An 18,438-nucleotide genomic window follows, 5' to 3' on the forward strand; every position below is an offset into this window, starting at 1 on the left:
GATACTGGAACCAGATGAGATGAGTTTTATACACTGGCTTCATGATGCAGATGAAGCATGGCAATAGCTGTTCACAACCTGCAGCTGCTCTCTCACCCCTTCCTCCTCCTAATCTCTCATCCTCTCCCCCTCTTTCATTTCCTCTCCACTATCTTCCTCTCCTCTCTCACCCCCTCCTCTCGCTTTTTTGCCTCGTCTCCTTTTATTTCCTCTCCAATCTCCTTCCCTCTACTTTCCCTTCCCCACTCCCTTCCTCTCAGCCTTTCTCCTCTACCATCCCTCCACTTACCCTGTCTCTCTTTCATTTCCTCTCCTCTCCCCCTCCGTTCCCTTTTCTCTTTCCTTCTCTCCCTTTTCATCCTCCCGCTCTCTCCTTTCCTCTCTTTTCTCCCCTTCTCCACTCCCTCCCTCTCCTCTCTTTCCTCACTCACCTGTTGGTCCCCAGCACTCGAAACACCCTTGACTCATCAATGATCTCTTGAGTGATCTATGGAATAAAGGAACCTAGTTTATGACTTGTATGAGATCAGTGAATTTGAAAAGGTGGAGCCCATCATAGTGTTTCAGAGGTTTTCCCACTTCAGTCTGTACTGTCACCAGCCCCAGCCTGAGTACATACAGAGCAACAACCATCTTCAGCACAAGAAAAGGGGCATCAGTGCCGGGTTAATAAGAGGTATGGAAATGGCTTTTAAAAAATAGCTAGCACTCCTTTAATAGTACATATGTTTTAATGTAAAGTAAACCTGTCCATTTATCTGTTTTTATTAGCTATGCTCCCCTCTGCTGTTTAAAGGATGAAATTCCAGTCGCATCGTGTTCCATTGCTTGAGACAAGGATTCTCATGTATTTAATAAAAACATTTCTTTAATTCTTGAATGCCATTTTATTTAATTTCTGTTTTTAAAACCCAAGAAGTCTGCAAGAATAAAATTTAAAAAAGAAATGCTTATTGCATCACCAGAATCATAATGCAAACAATAACTTTGAAATTCACAGCAGTCCAGCTGTTATGATCTGATATTGATGTGATACAGCCACCTGAAATCCGTCGGTTCTATTCATAGTGTTTGATTATACTTATTGTACGGGGTAGCTGCTCTGTTATCGTACTGTACACTATTCTCTCTGTACTGTGTGTCTCTATGACATGCTGTCCCGTCTTTGAGACCTGGAATAGGCGGGTCTTACCTCATTAGTATGCAGGCTCCTCCCCTTGAGGCCGTGCCTCCAGAACGCCAGCACGCTGTCCTGCAGACAAACTGAGTGCAATGACATCAATGTTACAAACTGAACACGATGACATCATCGTTGCAAACTGAACATGATGACATCATCGTTAGAACAACAGGGAATGAACCAACACACAGTGTGACATCCAGATGGACGGATGTCCTGACTGACAGACAGACACCTCTTCCCCAGAATCTGCTATTCTCAAAAAATGTTAATACCAAGTTTCATGACAACTGGATAAGCCGTCTCGAGGTGTCTGGAAAACTGTAAAGTGTGACATCTGTACGATTTCATCCCCAGAGGGGATAATAAATACGCTTTGGCACAAAAACCCTTTGCAGGCTGACTCAGAGAAAGCTGCTCAGTCCCTTGCTGGGAAATGACTTCAGCACTGAAATTTGATTCAGGGCTACCTGAAATGATAGCTTTCCAAGGAGCGTGTGGTGAGTCACACAGTCCCCTCGACACCAGCATTATAATTAACATCATCTCCAGTATATGAGCTGCTCAGTTGTGACCCTCTCTGACACAGACACAGTGGGTAAGGGATTGTACCTGCCCTGCACCCCCAGCTCTGACACAGACACAGCGGGTAAGGGACTGTACCCACCCTGCACCCCCAGCTCTAACACAGACACAGCGGGTAAGGGATTGTACCCGCCCTGCACCCCCAGCTCTGACACAGACACAGCGGGTAAGGGATTGTACCCGCCCTGCACCCCCAGCTCTGACACAGACACAGCGGGTAAGGGATTGTACCCGCCCTGCATCCAGTCCTGATTATCAGAAGCACCTTGTTAAAAATTACTGAAGCGAGCAATCAGGCCCAAGCTATAACATGTGCCTCTTTCAAAACGAAACAGAAGTGCAGCACTAGGAGGATTTATGAATTATTTCATTTGCCAGAAGCCCTTTAAAAAATAAATGAATAAGGAGAACTTCTCCACCTCTCACTGCCTTCTGTTGCTTCCTCAGGACCCCGTTTAGACTGCGCTTGTAGATCTCCTGATCCGCCCCTCCTGCTCTGCACTGGACTTGCCTGACCTGAGCACAATGTTACTGGATCCTCAGCTGATGCACTATCCTTGCACTACTGCACTACCAATATGTCACTGTAGATGTAACTTGCTTTAATAATAACTTGTTGCATCCTAGTTCATATTGTATTCTAGTAGTATTTACTGTATTTAAATATTAAGCTTGCATTGTAACCCTGTAGTGCTCTGTAACATCTGTAAGTCGCCTTAGATACAGACGTCTGCCAAATGAATTATTATTAATAATAATAATAATAATAATAATAATAATAATAATAATAATAATAATAATAATAATAATAATAATAATAATGTATCAGCTGTTCGCCTCACCCAGTGTTTCGATGGCAAAGTCAAAGGACAGCTCTGGCGCCAGTGATCTGGACGGCTCTCCTTGCAAGTTAACGACCTTCACAGTTTCTGAAGGAGAGACAGAAAGATGTCGGTCACATTCTATCACAAAGACATGCACCTCTACTCTGAGCTAACATGTCATGTGTAGGGAGGCTCTTATTATATAACAGGTGTGATCTTCTGCAGTCTGGGGGAGAGGACTGCAAAGCGAATTGATTTCTGTATTAACAGACACCCTAAACACCACGTAGTAACTTCTTAGACATTAAGATTTTAAAACCAGGGGGAAATCAATTTAACTTCACTCGCTTTTTGCGTTCAGTTTGAATTCAAAACAAGTAGCTGCCTTTTTTTTTACATTATCCATGAAACAGAATCAGAGTCTCATTCAAGTTACAATAACTTTAAAGAGACATCACATGATCAAAAATAAAAACCGAACACCAAGATCTCTATGTATTTTCAATGCACAGAATTTACATGATCTCTAATACAAGCTCACACATGATTTCTAATGCAAACTGTATAAATACTTACTCTGCAGAGCGATGAGCACAGTGTCCCGGTCCAGCTGGGTCACCTGGACAGCATTCAAGGGCAAACTGTCTGAGAGTCAAACACAGAGAGGCTGAATCAGAACTCTGCATCATACTGTCTGAGAGTCAAACAGAGAGGCTGAGTCAGCACTCTGCATCACACTGTCTGAGAGTCAAACAGAGAGGCAGAGTCACAACTCTGCATCACACTGTCTGAGAGTCAGAACTCTGCATCACACTGTCTGAGAGTCAAACAGAGAGTCTGAATCAGAACTCTGCATCACACTGTCTGAGAGTCAAACAGAGAGGCGGAGTCAGAACTCTGCATCACACTGTCTGAGAGTCAAACACAGAGAGGCGGAGTCAGAACTCTGCATCACACTGTCTGAGAGTCAAACACAGAGAGGCGGAGTCACAACTCTGCATCACACTGTCTGAGAGTCAAACACAGAGAGGCTGAGTCAGAACTCTGCATCACACTGTCTGAGAGTCAAACACAGAGAGGCTGAGTCAGAACTCTGCATCACACTGTCTGAGAGTCAAACACAGAGAGGCTGAGTCAGAACTCTGCATCACACTGTCTCAGAGTCAAACACAGAGAGGCTGAGTCAGAACTCTGCATCACACTGTCTGAGAGTCAAACACAGAGAGGCTGAATCAGAACTCTGCATCACACTGTCTGAGAGTCAAACACAGAGAGGCTGAGTCAGAACTCTGCATCACACTGTCTGAGAGTCAAACACAGAGAGGCTGAATCAGAACTCTGCATCACACTGTCTCAGAGTCAAACACAGAGAGGCTGAGTCAGAACTCTGCATCACAATGTCAGAGTCAAACAGAGAGGCTGAGTCAGAACTCTGCATCACACTGTCTGAGAGTCAAACACAGAGAGGCTGAGTCAGAACTCTGCATCACACTGTCTGAGAGTCAAACACAGAGAGGCTGAGTCAGAACTCTGCATCACACTTTCTGAGAGTCAGACAGACAGGCTGAATCAGAACTCTGCATCGTGCCTACTCCACTGCTTCTTGAAGTGATTCCCGCTACAAAATAATTTCATAAATCTCACCTGTCATGCACTTTCATTCACTATATCAGCTACAGACAAAAGTTTTGCATTACCCTGTAGAATTAACTAATTTTGCTTCATAAAGTCGAATAAAGCCTGCTAGTTTTCTAGTTTATTTGATTACATGATGTTAAATAAAATATCTAAATTATGTTCATATAGTTTTTTTTTTTTTTTTAATTATGTCTCAATTCTTTTGGCCACAGCTGTGGGTCTCAAATGTGCAGTTCTGAAAGAACTGCATGTTATAGCCAACGTGTCTTTTCATTTTAAAACATGCCATCTGGTTCTACACTAGGTTAAAGAAAGAGCTCAGTTTGCTTGTCTTGCCTTCCAGGAAGTCTGTTACTGCTTCACTTCCTCCGTTATTTTACCTCTTCTAGGTCAAAGCATGTTACTGGCTGAAAGCATGTCATTCATTAAGGGAAGAGCTGATTGGTTATTGACAGAAAAGAAGCCACTAAGTGGGTGGGGTACAATTTCACTCTCCAGGAAGTGCAAGACAGTCTGAAAACATGGCTTGCAAACAGAGATTTCTTTAACCTAGTGTAGTACCAGATATCATGTGTTAAAATGAAAATACACATGCTATATAATGAATGGATGCGCCTGGCCGTGGAAAATGTATGGAACTGTTTTGCAAGCTAAAATCACTTGAAAGATGTAGTTAAATCTGAAATTGCTTTTTCACATTTCATTTAGTATTTTAAGCAGCTGTTTTTTTAGTTATTGGGGGAGAGCTACGGCAGTAAGCGCTGGTTCATACTTGCGATATGTCAGGTGCAGACAGCTCTAAAGGCTGTGCTGTCACTCATACTTTAAATACAGACTGCATTTGCGTAATTGAAACAATTGATATTTTAGGAGATGTGCTGAGTTTGTAGCTCTTATACAAGAGGTTTAAAAAAAATAAAAAGTGACGTTATTGGTACATCCATCCCCTCAACCAAGAGAACTCGAAATTTTATGCATTAATTAGAGAGACGCAGGTAAGACATTTTTAGAATGACAGGTGAAAGGTTTGACGATCTGTTAAAGAGATTGGGACCATTGCTTCAATGCAAAAATACACATGCAATGCCAGTGACACCTGCAGAAAGACTTGCAGTCACACTGCACAGAGCGACTGGCCACTCCCAGCAAAGTGTGGCCACGGGCTTCCGACTCTTTACTTCAGGGTTCACAAATCTATCACGCGGGTTTTCTCCCTCAGGTTTTACATTCTCTCCAGTCCTGTTCTATTTTTTTTCTAAATAATACACACCAACGCTGTTTCTATTATTTGGCCATATTCTTTAAGTGAGCGGTTGTATAAATGTGGATGCTCATCAACTTCTTCTATTAAAAGCTCCTCGAAGTCTTGCTCCATGATGGACGACCATGCAGCAGATGCATGAGAAAATGCTGTACGACTTTCCAAAAAAAGATGCACGTCGCGAGAGTGTGGATGACGTAATTCTGACCTGTCACACAGGGTCGTAGACCCTCGACTCCGAGTCTAAATTATGAACCAGCTTTTATAGGGTATCAGTGCTATCTATCTGTCAGTGCACTCAGTACCTGTTTTGGGGCTGGCCGTGTCATTGAGATGGATGATGTCGAACTCCAGCTCCTGATTGGCTCGCACGGGCTCTCGCACGCCCACACACACCTGTGGCAGCTCGTCACTCCCCTGCACCAGCAGCTCAAAGACAGGCAGGGGGTCTGGGAGAGGGACCACGAAGTGCTGAGCAGACAGACAGGGGAGACAGCGGCTTCAAAATACACATCTCATTAGAACCATCATCACTGCCCCCTTTACAAGCGTGCTAACCAAGGCTTTGAAATCCATTGTCATGCCTCTTATTAGCACGAGCAAGCCACTGTGTCCCTTGCTAACACATCATTAGCCCTAAACATGTAATGTAAGTAGGCAGCGCTCCTGATAAAGTGTTAGGTCACAGAGTAATTCACTCTCCAATTTAGACACTACCAGCATGATTTTCAAAAGGGGCAAAATAAGAACGAGGTCGCAAAATGATTTTTAAAGTCTGATTAATGTAACCACGTCACTTGATTTATATTTTGAATGCTTCAACAAGACTCATTTCATCTCAACCTTTTGAAAGCCCTATACTCAGTGACCAGCTTTTAGAAATCACTTTGCGACCTCGTTCTTATTTTGCAAGTAAAATGCAACATCACCTTGAAGTCACTTTCAATAAATACTGTACATACTTTAATGCTAACTTGTGGGGTGTGCATGAACTGCAGCCTTACATGAACTTTGCAGTGTGGAGTAGTGGTTAGGGCTCTGGACTCTTGACCGGAGGGTCGTGGGTTCAATCCCAGGTGGGGGACACTGCTGCTGTACCCTTGAGCAAGGTACTTTACCTAGATTATTATTATTTGTTTATTTAGCAGACGCCTTTATCCAAGGCGACTTACAGAGACTAGGGTGTGTGAACTATGCATCAGCTGCAGAGTCACTTACAACTACGTCTCACCCGAAAGACGGAGCACAAGGAGGTTAAGTGACTTGCTCAGGGTCACACAATGAGTCAGTGGCTGAGGTGGGATTTGAACCAGGGACCTTCTGGTTACAAGCCCTTTTCTTTAACCACAGGACCACAAAATATTAAAATAAAAAAAAATCTGAACTGTAATGTTACTTTGAACTACTGTGCAAACTCTTACTATAAAAACCAGAATGATTCGGATTTGCTTTATTGACCACATCCAGTACGCTGTTTATCTGGAGCGCAGCATGTAAGTCATGTAGTGTGTCCCCAGTGTTTTAGACACTATTCCACATAATCCTAATGCAATCCAGTGACACAGTGATACCTTGAGCAGCATGAACTTCTGCAGGGGCTCGTACCACAGCAGCAGGGCGAGGCTGGAGGGCAGGGCTCCACACAGGAACGTGCTGTCTGTGTAGGGGTTCCGCACTGAAACACAGGCAAGAACACCACCTGGGATCAATCACAACTGGAACTGTGTCTTTGTAATACATTGCCATTCCAATGCAACTGTAGCTCAACCTGGGCACACCTGCAGAGTTTGTAATTGTAATTATGAATTATTCAATTACAGTTCATCTACACACACTGAGCGAACATTGTCCTCGTATTTTCAACCACTTTTAGTGACCCCATTTGTTTGAAAAAAATTTAATTTCAGCAAACAATTATCCTGTAATTGTAATTAGAATTAGAATTGACCCCAGGTCTGCACAGGAGAGCTCCACTTCTCTCAGCTCCGCTCTCCACTCCCAGCATCACAGCCCTTGATGTGTTCAGAAACTACAGCTATGGCCAAAAGCTTTGCATCACCCAATAGAATGAACTCATTTTGCTTCATAAAGTCGAATGAAACCTGCTGAATAATGTTATGTTAACATATTGAATTACACACCGCTTTGTAGTTTTCCATATACTTCACGAAAAACCGAACAATTGAAAAATGATTTTGATCTTTGATTACATGATGTTAAATAAAATATCTAAATTATTTTTATATAGTTTAGTTTATTTTTTCTTTTTAATTATGTCTCAATTCTAAAATTCTAGGTGATGTTAAACCTTTGGCCGTAGCTGTAGAGTGGCAGACACAGGGCGGTCTTAGCTTAGAATGAGTTTCCGATTTAAAAAGCCCACAGCTTGAAATCTCTCATTAAAACACGCTTGTCATTGTTGCAGGGTTGTATTACTGTGCTGTGAATAGTTACTGCATTGCTGGAGAAGTCATGTATGTAATGAACTGTATGGATGAGTTCTGCCTCCTCCCCTGGACTCCCTTGTAAATGTGATGGTTTCTCTCAAAGGTACTTTTCCAAGTTAAATATTCGAAATCAATTAAAAACCACACAGACACTGCGTTAGAACAGGGCTATACTGTGTTAGGAAGCTATCTTCCTTATAGAACCAGAACAGGGTAAATGGAAAAGGGACAGGCACATCTCAAGATAAAGCACCAGTCTCTGCTTGAAGAGGCCTGGGGCAGAATGGCCAGCAGGGGGGGTTAAGGCTTCTCCCTCCCCTCCCTCTCTCCCTCCCCTCCCTCTCTCCCTCGCTCTCCCTCCCTCCCTCTCTCTCTCTTGCTCTCTCTCCCTTTCTCTCTCTCTCTCCCTCCCATCCCTCTCTCTTGCTCTCCCTCCCCTCCCTCTCTCGCTCTCTCTCCCCTCCTTCCCCTCCCTCTCTCTCTGTCTCGCTCTCCCTCCCCTCCCTCTCTCTCTTGCTCTCCCTCCCCTCCCTCTCTCTCTGTCTCTGTCTCACTCTCCCTCCCCTCCCTCTCTCTCTCTCGCTCTCCCTCCCCTCCCTCTCTCTCTTGCTCTCCCTCCCCTCCCTCTCTCTCTGTCTCTGTCTCACTCTCCCTCCCCTCCCTCTCTCTCTCTCGCTCTCCCTCCCCTCCCTCTCTCTCTCGCTCTCCCTCCCCTCCTCTCCCTCCCTCCCCTCCCTCTCTGTCTCGCTCCCCCTCCCCTCCCTCTCACTCTCCCTCCCCTCCCCTCCCTCGCTCTCCCTCTCTCTCTCTCGCTCTCCCTCCCCTCCCTCTCTCTCTCTCGTTCTCCCTCACTCCCTCTCATCCTAACTGAATTGATAATAAAAAGACCTGCCGGTGTATATTTATGAAATGCAATAAAAGACCATTTAAACACAGAGCCGTCTTACCCACACTGCAACGCAGGCATCCCTTGGTATCGGAGATTTTGGTTGAGACAGCGTACTTCCTGCAAACCAAACGCACAAACTGTCACAGAATCGAAATCCAGCAAGTCAACCTTACAACACATGTATCCTGGGGGGGGGGGGGGGGTTAGAAGGTTCAGGGTTTGTTTTTTTATTTTTTTAATTACATCGCACGTCTTACCCTAGGCTAGACCGCATAACGGGCGGATACTTTATTTGGGCTTTATTGGCTATTTTGATTGGATCGCCAATAATACTTCCACCAATCAGAGGCTTGCATACAGTACTCGTAGCGATCCCGCCCTCTGGCAGATTGGCATACAGAACAGGGTAAAGGACCGCCAAGAGAAATAATGTGTCAGATATCAAAGTGGATATGAGAATGGCAGTGATGAAGCCAATTTGCTTGAAAACATTAAAAGTAGACCGGACATTTCCATCAATGGATTTAAAAAATGTGGAATTGATGATGCGATCAGAAACCCAGAGGCAGTGTAAACTGCTGATACTGTAGAAGGACTGTTCTTTACGTTAAACATTTGTGTGTTATTATTATTATTATTTATTTCTTAGCAGACGCCCTTATCCAGGGAAACTTACAATTGTTACAAGATATCACATTATACAGATATCACATTATTTTACATACAATTACCCATTTATACAGTTGGGTTTTTACTGGAGCAATCTAGGTAAAGTACCTTGCTCAAGGGTACAGCAGCAGTGTCCTCCACTGGGGATTGAACCCACGACCCTCCGGTCAAGAGTCCAGAGCCCTAACCACTACTCCACACTGCTGCCCACAATTTGCGATCAGAAACCCAGAGGCAGTGTAAACTGCTGCTACTGTAGAAGGACTGTTCTTTATGTTGAACATTTGCCGGTGTTATTTTTTATTTTCTTTTTACAAGGGTTTAATTAAGTAACAGCCAAAATTGTCTGTGTCAGACTTGTGGAAAGTCTGTAAGAAAATGGTTGATTGTTCTAGTCGATACATTGTAGATACGACTATTAATGCAGGCATCGTGCAGGTATCGCAAAGTCCAGAAACAAAACATAAAACTTTTTGCACCGTTTAAAACTGAGCTGATTTTGCCAGTGCTTGCTAGTCTATTAACCAGTTTGAAATGATTTCAAAGCAAATAAAAGCATTTTCGTTTCAGCTTTATTGTTAAAGATTTCACACGTGGCAATAGTGCCCTACAATTACTGCATGGTCGTACTGTGTTATGTTGTGAACCATAGTTTTGAAACTGAGAGACAGCAAATGCTTATCGTAAAGGTTTACTGTTAAAATCTCTGTTTTGGCCCTGGTGCCCGTTTATTTGTTCCTGTGTTTGTTTAATACATGTGCACTTTAGCGTTTGAACTGCAGCTTCTTCACTCTGAGTTTCCTTCCTGCTAATACCATCTTGGGCCCACAGCGCTATCCTGCCACAACATGCCATAAACGTGTTTCTTGGGTGTGCTGCACACCGGCGCTCAGACAGAGAGCGGCTGATCGAGAAGAGGCTGTACCTGGGGATGATTCGTTCAGTCAGCCGGTTGGTGCTGAGGGACAGCTGGCTTTGCCTCTTCAGTAGATGTCTCTTCTGATCAAATAGAGCTGTCAGGTTGTGAGAATAGAGTTGGGAGGACTTCCCTGTGACACAATAAGAGACCGCAGTCAAGCTAGAGCACTGCTACTGACCAATCAGAGACCGCAGTCAAGCTAGAGCACTGCTCCTGACCAATCAGAGATCGCAGTCGAGCCAGAGCACTGCTCCTGACCAATCAGAGACCGCAGTCAAGCTAGCGCACTGCTCCTGACCAATCAGAGACCGCAGTCAAGCTAGCGCACTGCTCCTGACCAATCAGAGATCGCAGTCAAGCTAGAGCACTGCTCCTGGCCAATCAGAGACCGCAGTCAAGCTAGAGCACTGCTCCTGACCAATCAGAGATCGCAGTCGAGCTAGAGCACTGCTCCTGACCAATCAGAGATCGCAGTCGAGCTAGAGCACTGCTCCTGACCAATCAGAGATCGCAGTCAAGCCAGAGCACTGCTACTGACCAGTCAGAGACCGCAGTCGAGCTAGTGCACTGCTCCTGACCAATCAGAGATCGCAGTCGAGCCAGAGCACTGCTACTGACCAATCAGAGACCGCAGTCGAGCTAGAGCACTGCTGCTGACCAATCAGAGACCTCAGTCAAGCTAGAACACTGATTGATTAATGTATTAATTTATTCTGCTCATGTCCTCTGAGACAGCGAGCCTTTGTGCACCCACAGATTCTACTACTCTTATTAACTTGTGCTATCGGACAAGCGGCTCTCTAGATTTAAAGTGTGTCAAATATTTTTCCCTCTATACATCCAGTCTTTACTTACCGGATACAGAAATCAAGACATTATTCATTACATACAGCCAGGTACATTTCTGAGGGACGAGCTGGGAGAGAGAGGGAGAGGAGAGAGAGTATTAGCCCTCTTTTCATTTAACACAACTAGAACCAAACAACTTCGTTATATATTGCAGGTCACTTTTTAGCTGTTTATGATAATTATGATGACGATGTAGCTGCAGAATATGGTGAATCTGTGAATTCCGTGGGAGCCTGCAAATTGAATTTCCGAGGAATTCCGTTATTCGCAGATTTGAACTGCCTCCAGTAAAAGGTAACCACAAATGGGAAAAACAAACCATCTCCAGTTGCATAATCAAAGAGTTGTATCAAGTCAAATCGAACGGTTTTCAAACCAGGCAGTATAGAGTATCCATGAAGGTCTCCCACCTTCTCCATGGTGTCTTCATGAAGCTCATTGAGGTTCAGAGTGTACATTCCCTCCTCTGCACCCAGGATCAGGTACTGATCTATAGAGAAAGGGTCACACATTCAATATGCACTGTACTATACACACGTGTCCATAAAGCTGAGGGAACACAAAGCCACTTTTTCAGGAACAGCGGCTTCAAACCTGGTTCCAGGAGACCCAGTCTGAGGTCGCTGTATCAAACCAGCAAGTCACCGCTGGTGTGCCGTGCAGTGGCCTGAAACCTGGTCTCCTGAAAGGTCCAAGGCACAAAGTGGCTTTGTGTTCGCTTGGCTTAAGTTCCCCTTGGATCATTTGCTGTTCACAATGAGTGGCATGCAAGTGATGCTGGTTTTGATTAAGAACATAAGAACATAAGAACGTTTACAAACGAGAGGAGGCCATTCGGCCCATCTTGCTCGTTTCGTTGTTAGTAGCTTATTGATCCCAGAATCTCATCAAGCAGCTTCTTGAAGGATCCCAGGGTGTCAGCTTCAACAACATTACTGGGGAGTTGGTTCCAGACCCTCACAATTCTCTGTGTAAAAAAGTGCCTCCTATTTTCTGTTCTGAATGCCCCTTTATCTAATCTCCATTTGTGACCCCTGGTCCTTGTTTCTTTTTTCAGGTCAAAAAAGTCCCCTGGGACGACACTGTCTATACCTTTTAGGATTTTGAATGTTTGAATCAGATCGCCATGTAGTCTTCTTTGTTCAAGACTGATTGAACTTTACAAAATGTGAGCCTTAAAGAAGAGGCTGGGAGTTGTAGTGATGTATAGCCGTGTATAATGGAAGGATCCTGATTCCTGCAGTGATCAGGGCAGTAGCTTATGCTAGTGGCCTGTGTGTCTAACCAATTAGCAAAGATATGCTGTAATTCCCCTTATTAATAGAAGAGGCTGGATCAAAGGCAGGTGCTTCCTGACTGTGCCAGCGGGCTGCGATGGCTCTCGTTCATTTGCCAGCGTGTGACTCTGTACCTCTTGTGTCTGGTCGAATCCACGTGACAGCGCAGTTCACTTTGAGAGGACAGCCGTTGAACACTTTGGAGAAACAGGCGCCCATCTACAAAAACAATACACTAGCTTAAGAAACATAGCTTTCAGATAGTCCTGCACTTTCCTGGGTCATTTCACCCGGAGTGTGAGATTGTCCCCACCCTTTCCTGTCCATAACCAATCAGCTGCTTCCTGTAATGACTGACACGCCTTCAGCCAGTAACGTGCTTTGACCGCAAACACACTGCTGTGGTGAAATGACAGAGGAAGTAAAGGAGAATAGACTTCCTGAAAGGCAACGCAAGCAAATGGGGAGCTTCCTTTTACCTGCAGTAGAAATTTCAATTCCAGTTCGTTCTCTAACATCAGCAGTTTGAGTTTCGTTTTACTAAAGAGTGATCCTAACTCAGCACCCTCAATTTAATGAAAACGTAGATATAATATTTTTCTTTAAAGGCTCTACAGTGCAATGCACACACTGTGAGAGGCAGTCGTGGCTGAAGTTTCCTCACTTACGTGGACTTTGGGAGTAGGTGGTAGACCGTGACACTCAGCACCCTGAAAGAAAAACCACAAGCCCCTCAGTGAACAGCATTTAAAACAGAACCTCTTTATCTTGCTATCTCTTACAGCTACACCGCCTGGACACTTTATTAGGACCTGTCCCTAATATCGGGTTGGGCCTCCGTTTGCCCTGATCACAACCTTGACATGGCGTCGACTCCACAAGGTGCCTCGAGGGATCCATTCAGTCATATCAATGTCAAACGGTGCAGAGATGTAGGCAGAGGATCGTGATGACGTCCGTTCAAGCTCATCTCAGACATGCTCAATTGGTTTGAGATACGGGTTTGATTGTGGTGCCCGTGGAAGAAGTTTCTTGGCATGGTGGATGAGTGCACTATGCTTAAGTAAACTATTTGTTCAGCCTTCTAATCAAGGGATCCAGGGTATGCCAGGAGAACATGGGCGATGCCAAACCCAATCTGGTAGACAGACAGGTCCTAAAGTGACCAAGCAGTGTAAAATAAACCAGGTATCCCATCACCCATTAAAGAAAGGAGAAAAGCACTCTTCTGTACAGTAGAACGGGAGGTAGTTATTTTAGACTTCATTCAAGCTCCCTTTACATATTTCCTTGTTCCAGTCATTTCTAAATTCTGTTATACGAACAAATACAAACATGGTCATTTTGGCTAGTACATTTTAAAGCAGTGTCTGTTCCAATTTTGGAATATTGGTCCTGTTCCATTGTGAGGAAAGGGGCATGCTGCCATGCTGTCTGTGTAAGTACTGGGGTCCTTACCGAGTTGTCTGTTTTCCTCCTTAGTGTGGCCCATTCAGGAGAGAGGGGGGCGTCTGTAGCCTGTTCGCTGCCCTGCTGTCCTGCACTGTCCAGCATGGAGTTCATATTGAGTTCTGAGGACAGACAGACAGAGAGGGGACACCGAGAGGAAGAGACAGAGAGAGAGAGAGAGACAGAGAGAGAGAGAGAGAACTTTTTGACACCTGTTTTCCATTTCTGAATGACCCTGTTTATTTCTGCCGGCAATCCAAAGCATGCTTATTAACTGGCTATACTGTAGCATCATTAGTTCTGAATAATCAGCCATGACACTCAGTATTTATGATTTATTAACATCCATTCAAAAGCTACCAGTATGATGAAAAAGTTGATGACCCATGACATACAGCTATAGCATAAGTTTTGTATCACCTAGAATTAAAAAAAATAAGCTATATGAACATAATTTATTTAACATCATGTAATAAGAAACTACAAAATGATATCGCAAAAGTCTACCGGAAGCCATAATAGTAGTACCGTATTTCATGTTAGATTTCGAAATGTCACATTTTTCAATTTTTATCAGTTTTTCGTTAAGTATATGGAAAACTACAAAGCGATATGCAATTCAATATGTTAGCGTAACATTACTCAGCAGGTTTCATTCGACTTTATGAAGCAAAATGATTCATTCTACAGGGTGATGCAACCCTTTGAGCCAGAGCTGTATATTAACAGCTAGTGTAGAACAAAACACGGCAACGATCTCCTCCTCTTTAAATTTAAGCAAGAGATTTTATTTACCATCTCACAGGTGGACCACATCTGATGACCTGTGGATGAAGCAGGAAGTGTAATAGATATGAGTGCTAGATGTTATAATATTAAGAAGCTTACCTTTTACATCCTGGCAGTTAGCATTGGCTCTGCTCATCTGGTCACTGCTGGCAATGTCCAGGAGGGACGGCTGGGTGGACACTGGTGAGGGAGTGGCCGCCGCTGACCGCTTGAAGGTGCTGGACCCTGCCTGTGAGTCGGACAGAAGAGCAGATTCTTATTGTCCAGAACCTCTTCCCACTGGAATTGATTCGAGATCAGCTGTTGGCTTACCTCTGTTGAAGGGGCCTTCTTGATCGTTACACTCCTGGAAAAAACAAAAGGAGCAATCTGATGTTACAATTATCATCTTAAACTTTTCAGCTTCCCTTCAATTCCGATGTGCCAAGAACACGGGGAAAGAAAGAAAGAAAGAAAGAAAGAAAGAAAGAAAGAAAGGTGTCTTACCTTTCCATCAAGGCCTCTTCCACACATTCCAAAAGACTCCTAGCAGAAAAAAGCAAAGTCACTTTAAGAAGATGCTGATCTAAGTGAAGGACGGCTAACCAAGGCTTCAAACTTAAGAACATAAGAAAGTTTACAAACGAGAGGAGGCCACTTGGACAATCTTTGTTCAAGACTGGATAGATTCAATTCTTTAAGCCTGTCTGCATACGCCATGCCTTTTAAACACGGGATAATTCTGGTTGCTCTTCTTTGCACTCTTTCTAGAGCAGCAATATCCTTTTTGCAGCGAGGTGGCCAGAACTGAACACAATATTCTAGGTGAGGTCTTACTAATGCATTGTAAAGTTTTAACATTACTTCCCTTGATTTAAATTCAACACTTTTCACTATATATCCAAGCATTTTGTTGGCCTTTTTTATACCTTCCTCACATTGTCTAGATCATGGGTGTCAAACTCCAGTTCTCAGGGGCCGCAGGGTCATCTGGTTTTCATTCCAACTTAACATAATTGATCTAATTATTTGTTGAATTTGACATATTTAATTCTTTTCAAGGTCTTTTAAAGTTGATGGTTTTAAAAATACACTTGATTCAAGATACACTACCTATGAAACATTTTGAGGCCTGAAGAGAAGTGTTAAACGTGTCCACTTAGTCAAAAAATTAGACCAATTAAGAAACTGAGAGCTCGGGTGGAATGAAAGCCAGAAGACACTGCGGCCCTCCAGGAACTGAGTTTCACACGCCTGGCCTAGATGAAGACATTTCAACATAAACTCCTAGGTCTTTTTCATAGATTCCTTCTTCAATTTCAGTGTCTCCCATATGATATTTATAATGCACATTTTTATTGCCTGCGTGCTGTACCTTACACTTTTCTCTATTAAATGTCATTTGCCATGTGTCTGCCAAGTTCTGAATTTTATAAGTTTGCTTACTATACCAGAATCCAAGTCATTAATGTAGATTAGGAATAGCAGAGGACCTAATACTGATCCCTGTGGTACACCACTGGTTACCTCGCTCCATTTTGAGTTTTCTCCTCTAAACAGTACTTTCTGTGTGCATGCACTTCCTTGAATCCCTGCTACATTCAGTTTGAGCATTAATCTTTTGTGCGGGACTTTGTCAAAAGCTTTCTGGAAAGCTAAATAAACCATGTCATATGCTTTGCAGTTATCCATTGTCGATGTTGCATCCTCAAAAAGAATCAAGCAGGTTAGTTAGACATGATCTCCCTTTCCTAAAACCATGCTGACTGTCTCCAAGGACAGTTATCATATAGGTAATTTTCCAATTTGGATCTTATTATAGTTTCCATAAGTTTACATATAATAAAAGACATATAATTTTGTCTCCCTTTTTGTGGATCGGTATTACGTTTGCAATTCTCCAGTCTGTCGGTACAACCCTTGTGTCAAGAGACTGTTGCATGATCTTGGTTCTTATCACTAGTAAGACTGTCACTGCCCCCCCTTTAAAGGAGTGTTCACCAAGGCTTTAAAATCACGTTCCTACCTCGTATTAACACGAGAAACATCATCACAGCATCACTCTTTAAAAAAGAATAATAATAATAATACAACACAATATTATTGCAGTGGCTTCTTGGAAACGAATTACTTCCTGTGCTGTAGGTCAGATCAACTGCAATCAGATCATGTGACCGGCTGCACAGTACCCTTTAATTACTGATAATGAGCTCCGCCAGCTCTGCTTCATTAAACAGTCATGTTCCCTGGAGCAGCAGTAGCGCACTGACAATATTTGGCCACTTCTGAGTTCAAATAACACAAGAACCAAAGGGTAAGGCTGAAAAGTGTCTGTGTTAAACTGTTTTTGTCTGTTTTGTTTTATCTAAATCTGTATCTAAATCTGCCTCCACCTGGCTTTGCTTGTCTGGAGAATCCTAATTGCCTGGACTGAACATCCTTCCTCATTCTATTCAAAGCGTGTGACAGTGTGACCTCCACGTATACAGACAAGAGTAGGTGGGACTGGTCGAGCAGAAAAGTCCAAAAATACCCCAAAAAATATATTCTTTCAATTTCTTACGGGCTGTTTTTCTCACCACCGTCGATACTCCAGTCATCGTACTGCTCCTGCAAAATAAATGGACACATTATTAAAATACAGACATCAATCACTGTGAATCTAGTTAGACAAATGTCTTTTAAAGACATTGGTAAAGACTTCTAGTGAAAGTGTATGTCGTTTAATTTCTTTTTGCATTTCTAAATTCAGCCCTAATAACAGTTAAGGATGCTATTCATGTAATAAAATGTGTGTTTTTGAAGCACATAAATAATTTGTTTTACTAAAATCCAGAAATTTCAGATGTCTGTATCGCATCAATATCAGGGTCTAGTGCTATATATTATAAAGACATTTCAGAGGGCTGGATCGCATCAATATTAGGGTCTAGTGCTGTATATTATAAAGACATTTCAGAGGGCTGGATCGCATCAATATCAGGGTATAGTGCTATATATTATAAAGACATTTCAGAGGGCTGGATCGCATCAATATCAGGGTATAGTGCTATATATTATAAAGACATTTCAGAGGGCTGGATCGCATCAATATCAGGGTCTAGTGCTATATATTATAAAGACATTTCAGAGGGCTGGATCGCATCAATATCAGGGTCTAGTGCTATATATTATAAAGAATTTCAGAGGGCTGGATCGCATCAATATCAGGGTCTAGTGCTATATATTATAAAGACATTTCAGAGGGCTGGATCGCATCAATATCAGGGTCTAGTGCTATATATTATAAAGAATTTCAGAGGGCTGGATCGCATCAATATCAGGGTCTAGTGCTATATATTATAAAGACATTTCAGAGGGCTGGATCGCATCAATATCAGGGTCTAGTGCTATATATTATAAAGACATTTCAGAGGGCTGGATCGCATCAATATCAGGGTCTAGTGCTATATATTATAGACATTTCAGAGGGCTGGATCGCATCAATATCAGGGTATAGTGCTATATATTATAAAGACATTTCAGAGGGCTGTATCACATCAATATCAGGGTCTGCTATATAGTATCTCCACTCGTCCACACCCTACAGAAAGCAGAGGGTATTGTATAACATTACCAGTTCAGGGTAAGGGTCTGTTTCCTTTCGCATTGGAGGACAAAACTTCACCTGATTAACTAAAAGA

The 18,438-nt window shown here is 43.1% G+C and overlaps 1 protein-coding gene across 2 annotated transcripts in view; it reads right to left on the minus strand.

Moving 5' to 3' along the window:
* Positions 1-18,438, minus strand: part of LOC117967868 (mitogen-activated protein kinase kinase kinase kinase 2-like) — a 39,599-nt gene that overhangs the window by 1,926 nt on the left and 19,235 nt on the right. For both annotated transcript variants that reach the window (XM_059015926.1, XM_059015927.1), the window contains exons 14-31: positions 18,372-18,430; positions 17,319-17,365; positions 15,263-15,301; positions 15,089-15,122; positions 14,876-15,005; positions 13,997-14,109; positions 13,207-13,248; positions 12,673-12,757; positions 11,672-11,751; positions 11,268-11,328; positions 10,419-10,542; positions 8,883-8,941; positions 7,060-7,163; positions 5,794-5,959; positions 3,166-3,234; positions 2,608-2,694; positions 1,193-1,263; positions 432-487 (exon numbers count right to left, since the gene is read on the minus strand). In XM_059015926.1, coding sequence (XP_058871909.1) covers positions 432-487; positions 1,193-1,263; positions 2,608-2,694; positions 3,166-3,234; positions 5,794-5,959; positions 7,060-7,163; positions 8,883-8,941; positions 10,419-10,542; positions 11,268-11,328; positions 11,672-11,751; positions 12,673-12,757; positions 13,207-13,248; positions 13,997-14,109; positions 14,876-15,005; positions 15,089-15,122; positions 15,263-15,301; positions 17,319-17,365; positions 18,372-18,430 — 1,426 coding nt within the window. The remainder of the gene's footprint in view (positions 1-431; positions 488-1,192; positions 1,264-2,607; positions 2,695-3,165; positions 3,235-5,793; positions 5,960-7,059; positions 7,164-8,882; positions 8,942-10,418; positions 10,543-11,267; positions 11,329-11,671; positions 11,752-12,672; positions 12,758-13,206; positions 13,249-13,996; positions 14,110-14,875; positions 15,006-15,088; positions 15,123-15,262; positions 15,302-17,318; positions 17,366-18,371; positions 18,431-18,438) is intronic.

Source organism: Acipenser ruthenus, chromosome 51 (assembly GCF_902713425.1).
Source record: "Acipenser ruthenus chromosome 51, fAciRut3.2 maternal haplotype, whole genome shotgun sequence".
NCBI classification, from domain to species: Eukaryota; Metazoa; Chordata; class Actinopteri; order Acipenseriformes; family Acipenseridae; genus Acipenser; species Acipenser ruthenus.